This window comes from Equus caballus, chromosome 3 (assembly GCF_041296265.1).
Source record: "Equus caballus isolate H_3958 breed thoroughbred chromosome 3, TB-T2T, whole genome shotgun sequence".
In the NCBI taxonomy this organism is placed as follows: Eukaryota; Metazoa; Chordata; class Mammalia; order Perissodactyla; family Equidae; genus Equus; species Equus caballus.
In genome coordinates, this window is record NC_091686.1 from 45803668 (window position 1) to 45823163 (window position 19496).

The 19496-nt window shown below is 41.2% G+C and overlaps 1 protein-coding gene across 2 annotated transcripts; it reads left to right on the forward strand.

The window, feature by feature from the left end:
• Positions 1–1713: 1713 nt before the first annotated feature.
• On the forward strand, positions 1714–17694 carry LOC111772843 (alcohol dehydrogenase 6-like). Of its 2 annotated transcripts, XM_023637667.2 has the most exons (9): positions 1714–1869; positions 3537–3638; positions 5592–5733; positions 8590–8677; positions 8784–9000; positions 10129–10389; positions 11631–11766; positions 14774–14912; positions 15581–17694. In XM_023637667.2, the coding sequence occupies exons 1-9, from the start codon at positions 1852–1854 to the stop codon at positions 15603–15605; spliced, it is 1128 nt and encodes a 375-aa protein (XP_023493435.1). In that variant the 5' UTR covers positions 1714–1851; the 3' UTR covers positions 15606–17694. The 2 variants fall into 2 exon arrangements, with proteins under 2 accessions (XP_023493435.1, XP_023493436.1); XM_023637668.2 differs by lacking the exon at positions 14774–14912 and having other exon boundaries at positions 1731–1869.
• Positions 17695–19496: the final 1802 nt, after the last annotated feature.

Here is a 19496-nt window from a genome sequence, read left to right on the forward strand (position 1 = left end):
AATTTCTAAGTATATACCCAAGAGAAATAAAAAGATACATCTACAAAAAAACTTGTACAGGAATGATGATAGCAGCATGATTCATAATAGCCAAGAAAGTGCAAACAACCCCAAATGTGCATCAACTGATGAATGGATAATGTAGTGTATCCATACAATGAAATTTTTTTGACCATAAAAAGGAATGAAATATGGATACACGCTATAACACAGATGAACCTTGAAAACATTATGCTAAGTGAAAGAAGCCAGTCATAAAAGAACACATATCATATGATTCCATTCATGTAAAATGTTCAGAATAGGTAAATCTATGGAGACAAAAAGTACGCGAGTGGTTGTGTAGGGCTGGTGGGGAGGCGGGGGTGGAATGAAGGCACAGGGAGGTATGGGATCGCTTTCTGAGTTGATGAAAGTATTCAAAAATTGATTGTAGTGATGGTTGCACATATCTGTGAATACACAAAAAGTTAAACTGTGCACTTTAAATGGATGAATTGTATAGTAGGTGTATTGTGTCTTAATAAAGCTGTTTTTTAAAACAAAGAGAGAGAGCACAGCTCTACTTACATAAATTTGACGGCCTGTATGAAATGGACTAATTGCTCAGAGGAGGAGGTCGAGCATATGAAATTGTATTACCATGACACCAAAATCGGATGAAGACAGTGAAAAGAAAGAAAACTAACACCAATAACTCTCATAAATATAGACTCAGAAATCTTTAAAAAAACATTAGCAAAATTAATCCAGTGATATATAAAAGGAATAAAGGGGGATTTTTTCCAGGTCTGTTAAGATTAGTTCAACATTTGGAATTAATCAATTTAATCCACCACATCAACATGCTAAAGAAGAAAAATCATACGACAGTACCAGTTGTCACAGAAAGACCATTTTCTCTTCTTCTCTTCCCTTCTAGCTAAAACCTGCCCACTGCTGTTGCCTTTCATTGGAAATGCATTTCCTTGTGCCTCTTGTTCACCAGGGTCTTGGGTCCTGGTCAACACTCTCTTAGTTCACATACAGAGGTTTTCTCAAATCCAAATCCTGATGGTCAGGCTCCTTATGCAAATTGGTTTCACTTCCTCTGAGTAATCAGCTCAGCACACCAAGACGTGAGGAGCTTACGCTACACTACTAGAAAAAACTCTCTAGTAACATCCTAATTCCTCAACAGTGAGACACAGGTTTAGAAAATCAAAAGGACTACTCAAGTTTAGAGACACAGATGATCATATCTGCATGTGAGAAACAACATAAAAGAGGCAATTTTATAGACTCTGTTAGAAATTCTGAACTTGGGGATGTAAAAGACCAAATTTATGGGCTGACTCAGTGGTGTAGTGGTTGGGTTCACGCACTCTGCTTGGCAGCCTGGAGTTTTTAGGTTCAGATCCCAGGTGTGTACCTACACACCATCCGTCAAGCCATGCTGTGGCAGCGTCCCACATATAGAGAGGAGGAAGATTGGCATGAATGTTACCTCAGGGCTAATCTTCCTCAGCAAAAAAAAAAGACCAAATTTAAACCTCAATAGAGTGGGTGCTAAGAGGAGAACTTCATGATTGAGAGAAGAAGGAATAAAACCTTTGCACAATGTCACATTTTGTGCCCTTTCACTCAGTTACATCTATTTCAGATTATACTTTGGAACCTCCCTCAAGAAACAGGACAATCTGAGTTTCTAGGCAACAGGGATAATAATTACCTGATTAAACAAAAAGCTCAGGACTCAGACTCTCCTGATCAGTGACCTGTGTACTCTTGGACTTTCCACAGTGAAAGTTGTAACGAGAGTCTCCCTTTTTCAATATATTCCTCTGTGTCAAGAACACTAAGAAAGTCAGCATGAATACTACAGGGAAAGTAAGTGCAGTCTTCTCCTTTATGTCACATCTTTGTCGTGTCAGTTTGTGTGCTTGCTTATTTACCAACAGCTCGTCGCCCACCTAGTCTCTGTACAGCACCCCTCCAGGTGAGAGGCTCTCGGGCTTAGTACCTCTCCTTCTTTCCCTGTACGCACTTTGCCTTTCCTCAGTTTTCTCAGTCCTTCAATAAGCAATATATCAAGCCCTCTATCCAATTTTCCAGAGTCAGAGACATGTCGCCTCCTCCAAGGATCTCACAAAGAGACACAGTAATTATAAAAGCACAGTTATAAAAGAATGTGCAAGGGTAGTAAAAGAGAGAGAGGAGAAGTACTCCTAACCTGGCTTGGCTTCCCAGAGAAGACGACACCTAAGAGGAAACTTGTAGCGCTAAGAATTCACCAAGTAAAAGAGGAGACGGTTGTACAGGGGGAAGAAACAAGATGAGGAGAAACATAGAAGCAAGAAAAATATCCTATATGAGAATCTCCGGAATATTTTTTGTGCCTGGAGGGTAAAGTCTGAGGCAGGAAGTGACCAGAAATAAGGCTGGAGAGGCTGACAGGGAGAAGATCATGGAAAGCCTTGTAGACCATATCAACAGATCCTCATTAACAATTGGTAGCAATATCATTTTTAGGTAGGGGATTAGCATGATCAGGATTATAGTTCAGATGGCAATGAGATAGAGGATGGATTTCAAGGTGATGAACTCAAGCCAGGTGAAAGGCATGAGGACCTGGACCATACAGTAGTATGAAGAATGGAGAAGAGGGGACAGATTCCAAAAAATTTTAGATCATAGAGGTTGAAGGAGAGCGAGAACTTAAGTCTACTTCCAGGGTTTCTTTCTTGGGTGAGTGAATAGGTTACATGGCCACTCACTGAAATAGAGAACGCAGTGGGAGGAGTAGATTGTGTCCACCGCTGGTGTGGGGGTGGGGAAGACAGGAGAAAGAAAGAGTGATGTGTTCATGTTTTAACATGTTGTCTTTGAGGTACCTGTAGCGCATTCAAACAGCAGATGAATAAATACATCTAAAGCTTAGGGACAAGTCTGTTCACAGATGCAGACTGTGAACGTCATTTTCATAAAGGTAGTGGTTGAATCTATAAAAATAGATGAGACCACATGGAAAGAGAATTTATAGGGAGGACAGTGGTGGGCTGAAATCAGAAGCCCTAAGAACTACCCTGCCACCAACAACCTCTCCAACCTCAATCTGAAAATGACCACCACCATTTGAGGAATTGCCACAACCAGATGGTCTTCATTCCCTGCTCCATACCCCTCCACCCCAAAGCTGACTGTGTCCCATACCCAGGATCATAAATAACTCCCACACTGCAATGCCATCCCTTCCCTGAAACAGCCACTACACAACATCATTCATGGTAAGAGCAAAAGTAGGACATCTATCCTCTTGGTTGTGTCACAGTATGTGCACGTAATTAGTATTGCAAATCTAATTTGAATACAGAGACTGAGAGTACAAAAGAGTTGGATTGAGGTTTGAGAGGCTACATACGGCACATATTAAACCAATGATTTTTTTCTTTGTTTTGGTTTGAGTGAGGAAGCCCCCTAAAAATCATTAACACAGGTGTCTTCCATCTCCCAAGCCTAAGGAGTTTCCCCTTTTGACCCCATATTCTATTTGCCAGGTTATCAGGTGCAGAGCAGCTATACACTGGAAGCCTGGTGCACCACTTGCCATTGAGGAAATAGAAGTGGCCCCACCAAAGGCAAAGGAAGTTCGCATAAAGGTAAAAAGAAAATTCCACATCATGTCCACACCAAAAATCAGAGCTGTTCACTTTGTTATACATTCTTTTCACAATGTTCAATTCTGAAAGAAAACTACATTCTCTTCTATTTCCTCTTCGTTAAACATTTCCATCAGTCTTTAAATACAGCCAAAGAACAGGTTAAACAGGTTTGGAATAGGCTGAATACCCCCAAAGGATACTTATTTGCAGCTATAGTACTAATTACGAAATAAAAGAAGTTTCTACCCACGAACTATATTCTAATCTGTACCTTTAAATTCCTTAATAACATTCTTTATAATATTTAAGTTATCTTGAAATATGTTGTACGAAAAATGTGATTACGGATAAATCAAGTCTGAATCCTGGAAATTCAGGTTAGAGCTGGAAGGGACCCAGGGGAAACTGATTTTACAGATGAGAAGATTGAAATCCACTGGGGCGTAGTGACTGTTCACACAGCTAAGTACAGTAAGAACACAGACTGCAACAGTTTTTCTCACCCTTGGTTACACATTTGGAATCATCTGGGAGCTTTGGAAATGCTGATAACTGGGTGCCACCCCCAGACAATCTGAATTTGTGATTTAATTGGTCTGGGGTGCAGGCTGGTCCTAAGGTTTTTAAATCTCCTCCAGGTGATTCTATCAGGGGACCTCCAGACCAGAACATAGTTCACCTGACTCCTAGTTCAGGGTGACTTAACTGTTATTATTTAATTTTAATAATGATGGATAAGTACTCTTTATTAATGGCTTACCAATGGACAGTCATTTCTAGGTTACCTTACCTGCACAACCCATGCCCTCTTCTCAGAGAGCCTTCCCTGGCCTACATCCCCTGAGGAGTGTACAGTGGGCCATCTGGCTAGCCTCATCCACTCTCCACCCACAGGGTCACAACTCACACATCAGATTTGGACACTGACTCCAAGACATCCAACCATTACCTGACAAGCTACAGACCTGAATCTCTCACTCGTGAATTTGAACAAAATACAGAGACAGAGCAAGGCAGGGATTGTGGCCACTGGAGAGACGGGATGGACTCAGGCCTGGTAGCCATTTTTAACTGTCAGGTGATCATGTGACCATGATGAGTAAGAGAAAGCCTGTCTGCAGAAAATAATAGCTATGCACATGTCGAATCAAAGTAGGGAGAGGAAGCCAAAGGCCACTTGATGGATTCCTAGATCCGTGAGGTCTGACTGCACTTCCCACAGTCAGGTAGCTAGCAATTGTATGGTATTCTTCCAATAATGTCCCTTTTATGTGAGCAAATTTCAATAGGTTTCAATCCTCGAGTTAGTTATGTGTGTGTGTGCCAACTTCATACCCATTTTAGAAATGAAGAAACTGAGCCTCACGCAGGAGGATTTGGGCCCGGGTCACACAGCTAAGAAAAGCCAGAGCCAGGATTTCAGCCTTAAACTTTTGACCACTGCTCTAGATTGCCTCCATTTAAATTGTCTGTCTGATTGACAAAAAAAGTGGGATTATGATTGTACCAATAGCACAACTCTAAAGGCTTCATGTGAAATAAACTAAGGCCTCAATTGTCATAGGAAACATTATCCCTTCCCTTCCTGTGTTCTAATCCCTCCATTTCTATCATTGGTCTTTCTCCCCCACACTCCCATCCACAAGCTCCAATGAAGGACAAAGTGAGACATTTGATGTCACACTGTGGTTTTACAACTCTCTTCTGAACCCATCTGCCGTCCCCACTAAGTTTTAACATCATCATTTCGATTCTGAAATTAGATAATGAGAATCATTACATTGCTTGAAATAAATTACTATGGATCCTCATCTAGAATTAAAACTAAGAAATAAATGCATTAATGTTAACGCATCATACCAAACTAGCAAAAAGTTCTAAAGCATTAACAACTCTAAAACACCTTTATCTGAGGCAGAAAGAGCTGTATTACTCTTTCCTCCCATACAGATCGTGGCCACGGGGCTCTGTGGTACAGAGATGAAAATGTTGGCGAATCCAAACTCTCACAACAACTATCCCATCATTTTGGGCCATGAAGGGGCTGGAATAGTCGAGAGTGTGGGACAAGGAGTGAGCACGGTGAAAACAGGTATGAACGGGCACCTGGAGTTAGGAGACAGCAGCAACTTGGAACCCACATCAGGAAAATAAAAAGTATCCTTTAAATAACTTAAGATCAAGTGAAATAAAAGGTGAAACGTTGCCCATTTCTTAGAAAAGGAGGGATACTTACGAGTTACACAAAAACACTAAATATATTGTATTCTTTGCGTTTAAATTTTAATAGTAATAAGAACAAGAAACAGAATGCACTGCAACAGAACTGAAAGTGCAAATGAGAGAAAAATTTACAAATAGAAACTGTGGAACAATTATTTAAATGAAGCATCTGATAAAGAGTCGAACCTATTAGTGGAACCAAATAGGGGAGAATGCCAGGACTGGATCGAACACGAACAGGAATTTAGTGCAGGATTCGGTTTGTCTTTCCAATGTGAGGGGGGAAACACGGATTATTCAACAAATGATGGTGAAACAATGGGATAGTCATCGGGGGAAAAGAATAAGCTGAGTTGCTGTTGCTTTCTTTATCCCCAAAAAATACTGTGTGAATCCAAGTGAAGGGAAACCAGAGAAGTGTCGTAAGATACCATGAGAGAACATTGTATTACCTCAGAGAAGGGCAGGAAGTTTTAATGAACACCAAAAAGCCAGAAGACACATAATAATATAGAGATAAATTTGACAACATAAAAATTTCTTAAAATTCTCTGTACCAAAGATGCCTCCCAAAAATCAACAAACCAATATGACAATGGACAGATTTCCCTAATACATAAAGAATCCTTCAAAAGCAATTTTAAAAAATAACCCAGTAGAAATCAGCAAAATAAATACATATCTAGTTCGGAGAGAAAAAAAATACATATATATAGATAGATAGATATAAACACGCATACCAATGTTTTTAAGCATATGAAAAGATGCGCGACCTCAAACACATTAAATAAAGTTTTAAAACACAATTTTAAAAACACTTTTTTACCTAACATTACCAAAGATTTAAAAGTTCAATAGTACATAAGGTTGACAAGAGTGGAGGCAAACAACCCCCTCAGACCTTACTATTTGGAAAGTAAATTTGCACAACTCTAAGTGAGGCAATAGGTAACGTCATTTAAATGAATATATTTCAGACCCAATACTTTCAATTCTAGACAGTTATTTCATACATATATACCCATGTACTAGCTTTCTATTGTTGGTGTAAAAACTCACCACAAATTTAGCAGCTTAAAACAAAACGAATGTATTCTCTCGCAGTTTCTATAGGTCAGACGTCGGGGTGGGTTTGCTGGGTTCTCAGCTTAGGGTTTTGCAGGGTCAAAATCAAGGACCCGGCCAGCTGGTTCTTATCTGGAGACTCTGGAGAATGCTCCACTTGTAAGCTCATTCAAGTTGTTGCCAGAATCCAATTCCTTGAGGCTGTAGGACTGAGGTCCTCAACCTCAGGGAACCGGCTGTCAGCTGGGGCTGCCTGCAGCTCCTTGAAGCTGCTCACGTTGTTTCTTGTGTGGCCCCCTCGCCCCCTTCCAGCCTCAAAGCAGCAATGACACATCAAGTCTTTCTTGTGCTTTGACTCACCCTGTCTTCCTCTTCTGCTTTCCTCTTGCCTCCTTTCAAGGGCTCTGTGATTACCTTAGGTCTATCTAAATAATCCAGGATGACCTCCCTATTTTAATGTCAATTGATTAGTAACCTTAATTACAGCTGCAAAGTCCCTCTTTCCATGCGACATATTCACAGGCGTGATAACTCAACATGTTCAGTTTCTGAGGACAGGACACCTCTGGGGGGCTATTTAAAAATTGTGCCAACCACAGCCCATGTGGGCACAAACTATTCACTGCATTGTTGTTTTCCATGTCGGGGGAAAAAAGTAAAAAAAAAGAAAAACAGGAAACGACCTAAATACCTCTCAGTGGCTGGGGGACTTGTTAAATAAATTATGATATATCTATACAGCACAACACTATGTAACTAGTAAGCAAAACGATAGAGTGCTTTCCATACTGAAATGAGAAATCTCCAAGATACATTGTTAAGTAAAAAAGCAAGGCCTACGATGCGGTCAACAGTAGGCTAGCCTTTGTGTTTGTAAAGGCGTTTATCTCTGAAAGATACCACAGATACTGATCACAGTAATTGTTGCTGCAGTGGGGAAAGGGGGACTGGAGACAAGGCAGTCAATTTTCATTTTTATGCAATTTAAATTTTACCATATATATGGATTACTTTTTAAAAACTAAAATTAAATACAACAGAAAAGCCTAAATCCTACAAAGATTTTTAACTAAAAATATGAAATGAGTTGCTCTGGTTTACAGTGCTAGACAATGGGGCAGTCAGTCAGTCCAGCCCTGGCAAGTTGTTCTAATCTTCTCCTTATACTGTGAACATTACTAGAGAAATCTCCTACTTTTGGTCTCCATGGCCAAGGACAAGGGACTGAGGTGAAATACAGAGGGCAGGGTACACACCAGCCTTTCTCCCTGATCCAGAAGCTTATTCTATGAGTGCGTGGTAGCGGAACTATTTTAAATCTGATCCCTGACAGCAGAAGTTAGTGGAGAAAATGTAAGACAAGACTTGGCTCAATGGCTACCTGACAAAACTGTTTAGTGCTTTAAGTGGAACTTACAAAGGAGGCAAACCTGGTGCCAGCTCTTGGGATTCAGTCGCTTAGCCAGGGCTAGACCCATATGCTGAAGATAGCCCCTCTTTTTGCAAGTATTTGGTATTCCCCATAGTATCAAGCACAGTTAAATGTGGAAATAATTCCACTTAGCATATTTTCTTGGGTGCCTTGTTGTTGAAGTCCTGAGAGACAGCTATCTCTTTGCTTTAAAAAATAAGGTCTTAATCAATGATCTTTCTCTCTTAGGGGATAAAGTTATCACACTCTTTCTACCACAGTGTGGAGAATGTGCCTCTTGCCTTAATCCTGGGGGCAATTTTTGTGTACAATTCAAGTAAGTCTTTACTAGTATTTTCTTTTGTGAAAAATCAATTCAATTTCCTTGGAAGTGGTTTCTAATTCAAAATAAAAATTTTTGTTTGTTTTCTTGTCTATAAAAGACAATCAAAAACCGGCCTGATGTCTGATGGTACCAGCAGGTTTACCTGCAAAGGAAAACCAGTATATCACTTTGGGAATACAAGCACCTTTTCCGAATACACAGTGATAAAAGAAATCTCGGTTACCAAGATTGATGCAGTCGCACCTCTGGAGAAGGTCTGCCTCATTAGCTGTGGTTTTTCCACGGGCTATGGTGCTGCAATCACTACAGCCAAGGTGAGGAGTGTTTGTACCCACGATGAACGGAATTCTTGGCATATGGAGTTGAAAGGCCTCATGCATCTGGCCCATGTCTCATCACACAACCTCAGAAAGAATCACAAACCTGCCTCTAAACATCCTTGAGTTCTTTACTATCTGCCTAGTGATCCCACGCCCCCTTCAACATCTTTCCCATGCCCTCTTGATCAGTAGTAAGTGGCAAATTAAGTCTGGATGCCATTCACAAGTGGAGACCTCAGGAATTCCTGGGAGTTAAACATAACACAGTCGCAAAATGACTATGTGTCCTTCCACATTCCAGTCCATTCTTTGGTTTATGCAACAAACATTTATGGAGCCGTTCACTGATCCAGGTGCTGGGATTCAGCAGCTAGTAAAACGCATGGAGCTTCTGTTCTGTTTTATAATCTAGCATGTGCTGATGAGTGCTCGTAAAAAGAAAAGAAGAACAAAGAGAGCAAGTGATGGAGGGGGTGTTGCTATATTAGACAGAATGGTCAGGCAATCTCACACCAATAGCTTGGGTTCCTGTTAACAGGCTATTTCTGGAACATCACACAAACTTTCCCAGCTCCCTTCTTTAAGTGGCTGTTGAATTCTGGCTCTTTGTTTTTCCCAACATCCATTAGTCTCAATACTACACAGATAGGATGGAAGTGGTTCAACTTAAATTAGCCTCATTTTGGACCCAATAAAAAATAAGACTTTGCCTTCATAAGGCATTGACATTGTAAGTAATGCAAAGTTTACAGATGCCCAAAAGGAAAGAGAAAGGAAGGGTTGCAGGAAGATGGGGATGGTGTAAAAAAATTCAAAAATGTCTGGAATCAAATACTCTGTCAAATAAGTCTTAAGATTCAATGAAATTTCATTAAACTTCTTCTCCTCACGCTGGTTCCTGGGACTTGAAACCCTCTATTTGCAGGCAGTTTGTGCTTATCTGGCAAAAAGTAACCCATACTGAGAAATATCTTGAGAATCTAAAACTCTCTAGTTAAATTGTGTTTTCTTTGAAAATGTCCTTTGCTTCTGTCTCATGAAAAGTATATACAGACTTGGTCTTTCCAACTGAGTAAATGTACATGTCCTCTTTCCTTTTGTTTTCTGCCTTTGTGTGCTCAGGTGACCCCAGGCTCCAGCTGTGCTGTGTTTGGCCTTGGAGGAGTAGGCCTGTCTGTTATCATGGGCTGTAAAGCAGCAGGAGCAGCCAGGATCATTGGGGTGGACATCAACAAAGACAAATTTGAGAAAGCAAAGGAAGTGGGTGCCACTGACTGCATCAACCCTCAGGACTTCGAGAAACCCATCCAGGAAGTTTTATTTGATATGACAGGTGCTGGTGTGGAATTTTGCTTTGAGGCCATTGGAAATCCAGCAACTGTGGTATGTGATCCTCTGGAGTGAAAATTACCTATATTCCTACCAGTCATCATTTAAGATATTAATTGAAGGAAAATTCTGAAATTCCCTCCACAGTCTTCTCTTTAATTTTCCTTGTGTTCCATGACATCCCAGCTGGTCCCCTCTGTCCACTCCTACAAGTCTAGTCACCATCCCAAACAATGAACCCCCTCACTGAGTTTCCTTCTCCTTCTCTTCCATCAGACCGATCCTTCAAATAAGCAGACAACCTCCAACAGGCAGGACGCAAAGGCTTTGGCAAGGGTTCTCCCCAAATTATGTCGTAACACGCAGCTACCTGGTAACTAGAATTTAAGCCAGAGCATGCAAGCAAAAATAGGACAATATTGGTTTAATGACCCTACGAGCAGTGAGCTTTGCACATTCAGCAAAGTCTTTCATGTTGGATCTGCGATAAGCTTTCAAGCAAAATATTTACAAATCTTCACTAAATGGGTTCACTTCAAAAATGAAGAAAAAGACATGGTGTTTTTCTGGGTGAACATGGTTTATAAGAGAGAATATAAATGGAGAGGAAGTTATTTCACAATCTGAAATTCACTTGCTCTCTTTGGGGATTTGTAGAAATAGCATATCATTCAGTTGCATGGCTCCATTTCTAGGCAGCTGGATGGAAGCTCAAGAACTGTCTCTTCCAATCTGGGTCCTTTCCTCAGTTTACAAAGTGTTTTCACTCCTCACTACACATAAATTCCCTTGTCTGTAAAAAGCTGTAGCAAACCTTTCTCGCAGTCTGTCCCACAGATAGTCTTGCTCTGAGAAACAGCCTTTGAAGATAACCAATGGGAACATAGCTGCTTATCAATTTGCTAATACGTTACACTGTGCAAATATCCAACTGTACTCTTCAATGTCTAAAAGAAAATGTCAGCTCTAACCAACCACCAGTGTCAGCAATGGTTCTTATAAAATTTATTATGGTTATTATTATTATTGTTGTTACTACCATGGGTGCCTTTAGCATTTTCACTTTTTAATTTCTATTTATGAAGTCCTAAAGTGAGGGATACTCTACTGGGTAGCACACAATGTTTTCTTTATGCTTTAGTTCATCCTTATAAAATAAACGTTCTTTCAAATGAGAACAGGGAGAATCAGAAAAGGCCACAGACCATTCAGCAGTCAAGCTGAGGTTCAGATTTAGGTCCATCTCTCCAGTACCTACTTTAACTCCTGCATTGACTTGTCTTGCTTTACGACAGGCCGCTGCCCTCGCCTCCTGCCACGAGAGCCATGGGGTCTGCGTGATTGTTGGGCTCCTGGCTGCTGGTACCCAGCTCAACATCAGTGGCTGGTTGTTCTTCTCAGGACGTTCTTTGAAGGGGTCTGTTTTTGGAGGTATGGATGAAATAGGGAAGAGTGAAAATCCATGGGGTTTTGGAGGTGAGAGATAGAGAAATGTGTCATAAATGCTTGAGAAGGAATATAAACAAGAGCTTTAGATTACACTTCTTGTTTCAACACGGAAATATCAAAGGGAAGGAGATGGGTATTGGATGTACACAGTTGCTTCTTGGTAAGCTTTTTCTCTTGCAAAAGGAGAGAAGAGATTTTTAAAAATTGATGGGTGAAGAAACCAGTGTCCAAAGTTTAATGCAAATTCTAACTTGAAAAGAAAAGGCAATATTGTGATCAATAACTATACTCCAGTTGAGTTATGTACCTGCCAACTGGGATTCTTTGGAGGATATACTGACCCACTAGTAGTCATTGATCACCTAACGTAAATCTTTTCTGAACCAATTGAGTGGTCATTACACCAGCTCAAAACATTAGACATAATGGATTCATGATTGAAAAGAAATACTATTGACAAAAAGCAAATGAGAATTATTTTTTTCTAGAGGAAAACAATTTTTTTAATAGAATCCTTTGATTTTCCATTTTTTAAATCTGTCTTAGAGCTCGTATTTTTTATAGACTTTAGAAGAATCTTTCATTGAGAACGTAGAAAACAAACAAAATTAAATATATCTGCTTAGGATTCTTGGCTCATAAACAAGTAATCTGAAATTTAAAACTAAACGTGTTTATCTAGCAATTTTGAGCAATCTGAATTCTTGGGCAAAAGATGTCAGAATTAGGAGCTATCTGCATCATTTGGACTACTGAGCTATCTGTGGTCTCCAAATTAGCTATGGCGGTGTATTGCTACAGATATTAGGAGTCTTACCCAATTCATTTATGAAGAGTAGATAAATGGCAGGGCCAGCATAAAAAAAGTAATAGTCCAGGGGGTGGTCCCGTGGCCAGGTGGTTCAGTTCACGCGCTCCACTGCAGCCGGCCCAGTGTTTCATTGGTTCGAATCCTGGGCACGGACATGGCACTGCTCATCAAACCACGCTGAGGCAGCGTCCCCATGCCACAACTAGAAGGACCCACAACGAAGAATATACAGCTATGCACTGGGGGTGATTTGGGGAGTAAAAGGAAAAAGAAAATAAAACCTTTAAAAAAAAGTAATAGTCCAGTTTAAACTGTAATTTTCAGTTCCTCCATTTGGGGTAATTGGACATACCCATTGCTATTTCCCTTTGTTGTATTTATGTAGGATAACTGTTGATTCCAAATACCCATACTCAGCTAACTCTTGTATGATAGGAGCACCAATATTTTAAATAATCCTAATAAAGAAACTATTTCACTGGCCACTTAAATATTCATATAGTGAACATTAACGTAAATTAATTCCTTCCATAGATAGTATAATCCTCTAGTTTAGTAGTTTTCAATGAAGGAGCATTGAGTGGTTGTTGGACAGCTTGCTAAACCTCCTACACTGTACACAATGAAGAATTTTCCCCACCCAAAATGCCATATAGTTCTCCTGTTAAGAAACGCTGCTCAGCCTAGTCTGTGGTCCTGGACCCTTTGTTTGGTTGAAAGAAGAAACAAAAACAAGTGAAAATTTTCCTTACGCAGACATGAAAATGCTTTAGCAGATCACCCATCAAAAGGTAAAAGCTAAGACAGATCTTAAAAGTTGCCATCACAAGAAAAAGAAATTTGTGGTGATAGACGTTAGCTGAACTTACCTTAGCAGTAGTTTAGTAGTAATCATTTCACCATTTACACGTACAATCATGTGCCGCTTAATGATGAGGATACGTTCTGAGAAATGCGTGTTATGCAATTTCCTCATTGTGTGAACATCGTAGAGTGTACTTACACAAACCTAGATGGTATAGCCTACTACACACCTAGCCTATATGGTACTCATCTTATGCGACCACTGTTGTATATACGGTCCATCGTTGACCAAAATGTCATTATGCAGCGCATGACTGTATGTCAAATCATTATGTTGTGCACCTAAAACTAATACAATGTCATGTTGATTATATCCCAATTTTTTTAAAAAAAGACAAAAACAAGTAGAAAAATACACTAGCCCATAGTGTCATGACATAGAATACTAGTTAGAATTCTTGATTTCATACAGCAGAAACCAATATAAATAGAAAATAAATTGATTGGAAGAGTTTTCGGTAGTTTTGAGAATAAGTGGGAAGGCTGGAGAACCTGGCCCAGGCTGGAACCAAGAAAAGCAAGGAACTGCCAAGATTCTGTGGCAGAACAAGATGCTTAGGACACTGTAGCCACCTTGTACAATTGCACCACACTCACCCTTCCCAGAAATAAACAGGCCACCAAATTCTGCATGGTAACTCTCTGGACATGTTGCTCAGCACAGTGCTAAATATAAGGATAGAATTTCTTGAAAATCATGAGAATAGGGAAAATACAGGGCTAAGCTTATGTTACCTTAGCTGATGCCATCTTTCCCTGTGCAATTCTCACTTCCAGCAGGCACATTTTTTTCTTATCTTGCTTTGTACACATTCTTTTTCCAAGAGCTGACACTGAAATCACTGCCATGGTAAAAGTTCTTCTCTTCTCTTAAGATATTTGGCTCATCAAGCTGAAGATAAACACACACACACACACACAAACACACACACACACAAAGGAAGCGTTCTATTTCTAACCTTTGTATTGATTCCTTTAATGGTTCCCAAGACCTCGGCCATTTTTACACATTAGACATGGATGTATAGCCCCCCAGGTGGTGCAGCCTGACACCAAGAACATCTAATACAAGGTTCATGTTCCACTTGCTTTAATTAAATTCTCCTCCATACTACCAAAGGCCTCCTTCAGGATAACAGCCTTCTACACAGGGTATATGGTTGGGACAGGCATCCTCCTGATGAGTGAGACAAGTTAATGGGAATCCTTAGATTTTCTCAGCTGAAGCCAACACCGCCCGTAGTTACCTTGTATGGCCCTTCCTCTATAGTGACTCCTGTGGGTGAAATCTGTTGTTAATTTGTGTATTTCCAGGCTGGAAAAGCAGAGAGAACGTCTCTAAACTGGTTTCTGATTACATGGCAAAGAAGTTTAATCTAGATCCACTAATTACCCATACTCTGAATCTTGATAAAATCAATGAAGCAGTTGAATTAATGAAAACTGGAAAATGGCAAGTTACGCACATAATTTTCATGCCTGAGTGTTTGGGGCTAAGAGAAAGGGTGTGTGGTCAGGGGAGGAGGCAGTGGAAGGAAAGTCATAGCTGCAAGCCACATACAGACAATTGAAAGAGGGTTCAAGAATTTGCAAAGCCTCTCCTTCCCCTCTGTATTTTGTTTTATTCCAAGTTTATAAAACATGTAATCCCGAAAACACTAAGTGCTCACCTACCCTTACCACTAGCATTTTACTTCCAATTTGGCTTTTTTTTTACAGGACACCTTAACTAATGAAGTTAGCTCATTTAATTTTAGCCCACATTTAAGTCCATAGTCTGTAAAGAACCCATTGTAGTCTTTGTTGTTGTTCTGTTTCGAAGGGGAAATTATCTCTAGAATTCTAAATTCTGACACCTATACTGGCCCACAAACCAGACACCAGCCATAACTGGGCATTGGCGTTTCCCACAAGGGTGTAAGCCTGCATACATATTCCTTGCCCTTGGAGCTCCACGTCATTTTGAAAGTCTCCCAACTGATTTGATCCACCCACTTTTCACCTAACCTGAAGGGAAGGGAATCGAACTTACTTACTGGTCTACAAAGTGAAAATGTGAAATCTGAAACAGAAATGTTGCTTTGGAAACATTTCAACTGTTTTTTCCTTTCTTTCTTTTAGCATACACTGTGTCCTGTTCCTTTAAGTACAATGTAACGTATGCAAGATCTGCAGTGTAATGTATGCAAGATTTCACCAGCTAAATTGCATTCTGTATTATTTTCGTGACTTAGAAGAATTACCCACACGACGCTGTTTCTCTTTTCTTGCCTCTGACTCATTCAGGAGCGGGCAGCTCATATCCGGCTTCTGCCCTCACCACTTCATCGAAATTGTTCTTATCTGACCCAGTGTCACCCAGGGTCGTCCTCCCTTGTACAGCTAGATTCAGGCTGACTGAATCACTCAATTGCAGACCCTTCAAACAAACAAAGTCAACGAGGAGACTCCCATTTTCATGGCTGCCTCCAGCTCTGGGCTCCTGGATCCTTGCACACTGTGTCTCTCCCATCCCCTGAGGCTCCGTCCACTTCACACCAAAGAAACGAAACTCGCCAGTCATGAGTTTACTGAACATCCACATTGAAGCTGATGGAAGAGGAGGGTCTTCATTACATCAACTTCAATACATTCCGGTTGAACATAAGTATTGCATTCTTGATACAACTCACCCCAGGGAAACTTCTGGTATTTCGTCTTACATAACCCAGCGTCAAACCCTCACTTCTAATATGTCTATGGAGCTCACCTCATCACTCCTGGATTAGCAAAGGAACTTCAAATTCTTCCTCAGTTGGCCGGGACAATTTAGCCCTCAGCAGTTCTTATTACCTGGCTTCATCACTAAGCCATCTAGGGATTCAGCATAAAAAAAACAGGGCAGGGGCAGGGCAGAGACTTGAGTATTGTTATTTGTCAAGATCCACTCCCTAGGAGGCAGTTGGGGTATTAAACAACAAAACTGCTTTTTATTCCACTCTCCACAGAGGGAGGGGATAATTGTGTAGTCCCTTACTAATGTGTCCCATAGAATCTTTCCTCCAAGAAGAGGACGAGGGAAACACAAGATCCAGTGGTGATTTGCGGCGTCCAGTCCTTCTCCTCAAGCCCCCTGCCTCTCCACCCAAGCCCCTCTTAATTCTCCTCGAACCAGGATTCCCACAGCCTGCTTGGCATATGACTTTCTTCCCTATGCCCTAGACATAGAGGGTCTCATCCCAACCCTCTCCCCCCATCCACATGACAGGAGCCCCCTTCCTAGTCAAAGACTCTTCTCCTCAGCTTGGACTCCCCTAGATCTGAAGCCACTGGATCAGACAGGGAACCTCACGTGTCAGCAGACTTTGTCAGACCTTGGGAGACCAGGAAATGGAATGTCATCTTTTCTACCTAAACCCAGTAGCTTTAGGATTTAAGGTTGGCCACAAAGGTGGGCTCCATCCTCAGCTTCTCTCTCCATCTTGGCTATCACGTGGTGTTAAGGAGCTCTTGTGAGGCTCTGATTCTGAACTGAGAAGAAGCAGCAATAGGCAGGCACACTGTCTTTCCCTTCAGGCTGTCTGCCTCCTGCAAATAGAGGGGACAGGCGCTATCAAACCTATTCATTCTCTTCCAAGCTATGCCACCAATGGGAGCAGGGGCTCTCCCTCAGTGGGTTCAACTCCTAGCCTCCCAGAGCGCTTTAAGTCCTAATGAGAGAACCGGTAACTATGCAAGGGAAGAAATAATTATCTGAAATGCCAACTAATGGATTTGGGGGCGGGGTGCCTGATGAGTTACTCTCAACTCTTGGCACAACCATGGTTGTCCTCAGGGTCTTTTCTCCTCCCACTAGAAACAGAAAACGGGTTGTGTATTCTCTTCAATGTGTTCCCTGCGTTAGAATCAGAGAGGGGCCCTGGATCTTTGTGGGCTGCCACTCATCATAAAGAGCATTTTGACAAAAACAGAAGACTCAGAAGCTTCTGTCAGGGATGCTGCTTCTAACAAGGAAGTGACACTTTCTTCCTCCATCTTCCCAAGTCTAAGCTGCAACTTCCATGCCCAACACTGCTCAGCTCTTCTATTCCCTGAGGGCCGCTGAGGCATCCTCCTGTTCTGCCTCCAAAATTAGTCTTACTACAGTAAGAACTTGGAGAAGTCTTTGGGTCTTGGGAAGTCTGAGTTTGCCCAACAATGTTTCGCTGTAAACTGTGCCTGCACTTTGATCCAATAAAGCCCGATTCTTTAAGCTACCTTGAATGCTTCTTTATATTGCAGCTCATTGCAAAATTCTCTCTAACCCTATCACAAATGTAGACGTTTTCTCCTTTCCATTGATACATGATCAAAAATATTACACAAGTATTGGTAACTGTCCACATTGCTGTATTCCCATTCACTGTTGTTGCTGCCTCAAGGCCACATTTGACTCCTCACATTGGCCCTGTAAACTTCTGTGAATAGACTCTGTGGTCTGCCTCTAGGCCCCCCACTTCCCCACATTTAAGTGTCCTGTTCCAACCACAAAGCAAAATCCTCCCTTCCATTACCGGGCACTGCACTTCTCCAGACCGTCACTCTCATAGGGCAGCTGTGGCCTCCGGGAAGCCTCACCCCATCCCCAGACCCACACTCCAGCCTCCAAGGAGAACTATAGTCCATAATGAGAAACCTTAAGCATTTTCAGATTTTTACATAAAACCAGGAATAATTACATTCGGGGCTATCACACAAACAATAGTAAGATGAAGTGTATTTATACACTATAGAAGCCTTCTATTAACACGTGATGTGCATCCAGATGCCGGATTACAGAACTACTGATAGTTAATGTTCTCTGATAACTGGCGAGTGATACCATAAGCTCCTGCATTTTCACAACGAAGGCTTTATATTGTTGTTGGCACAAGCTGCTAAAAATGTTTTCATATCCTATAAACACACCTTGATTTCCTGTTAAATGGTGTAACCTAGTACTAGAAGTGTCTCTCACAGTGAACATTTGATACTGGTCTACACTACGATTTCAAAACAACGTTTATTGCTCCTGCTTATTTCCTTCTAACATCATTCATACACCAGACGACCAACCACTAGAGTGAGTGACAGGATTCTAAAGAAGTTCACTAGCTTTTCATTGCCTTTTGATGAGCTTTCATAGTCAGTCATTTAACTAACCAGTTATTCAACCCACACATTTACTGAGTAAACGTACATGGACTTGGAGACACAGAAATGCCTGGTACAGCTCAACATCTAGGAAGAGAGAGAGAGATGCTAATAATTAAAACAATATAATAACCATTGAGGCAGAGGAACAGCCAACCAGTAAACAGGAGAAAAAAATTAGTCTTGCCTAGGAGACATTAGAGAAAACATCAGAGAGCAGGTGCCCTTTGAGCTGAGCCTTGATGAAGGCATTGGATTTTTGCCACATGGAGAAAGAGCATGGAGAACCTAGACAACAGCAAGAGCAAAAGTTCAAGGTGGTGAAAGAGTGTGGTCTGTCGTGGCATATATGAGAAGGTAGGGAGAGAGGTACGACTGGACCTGACAGTGAAAAGCAGGAAGAGTTTAATTCTAGGGTAGACCAGGCATCATCACAGCAGGTTTTCAAGGAAAGGATTGGCAGGTTTAAATCTGCGTTTTAGAAAAACATCATTTTGCCAGCATTGAGGAGGAGAGTGTGGAAAGGAGAGAGACGGGAAATAGGAAGAACAATTGAGAAGCTGTGTGTTAAGACGGATTCGAGAAAAACCTTGGACCTAACTCTAATGGATGTGATTATGATGAACGTGCAAGATTCCTGTGGCTGCGGCCCTCAGTGGCTCACCCATATCCCTGGGACATTACCACTTTCCTTGTATCCTGTTGGCTTCTGCTGACGGAGTTACTATTCCCATGTCTGAGAGCTTTTGCCAGAACAACAGATGGTTGCTCTGGAAGCTCCTGGTTAAGAAGGCCAGAGAGGCAGGAAATTTACATCTCCCAAGCAGCGTCAACCAATGACTGACAGAAGTTGCTATAAAATACTCAATCTGCAGAGTATCCCTGT

Coding starts and splice junctions, on each gene's coding strand:
- LOC111772843 (XM_023637667.2), top strand. Junction 5,734..8,589: donor AGTGAGCACGGTGAAAACAG/GTATGAACGGGC, acceptor TTTCTCTCTTAG/GGGATAAAGTTATCACACTC. Junction 14,913..15,580: donor TTAATGAAAACTGGAAAATG/GCAAGTTACGCA, acceptor TCTTTCTTTTAG/CATACACTGTGTCCTGTTCC.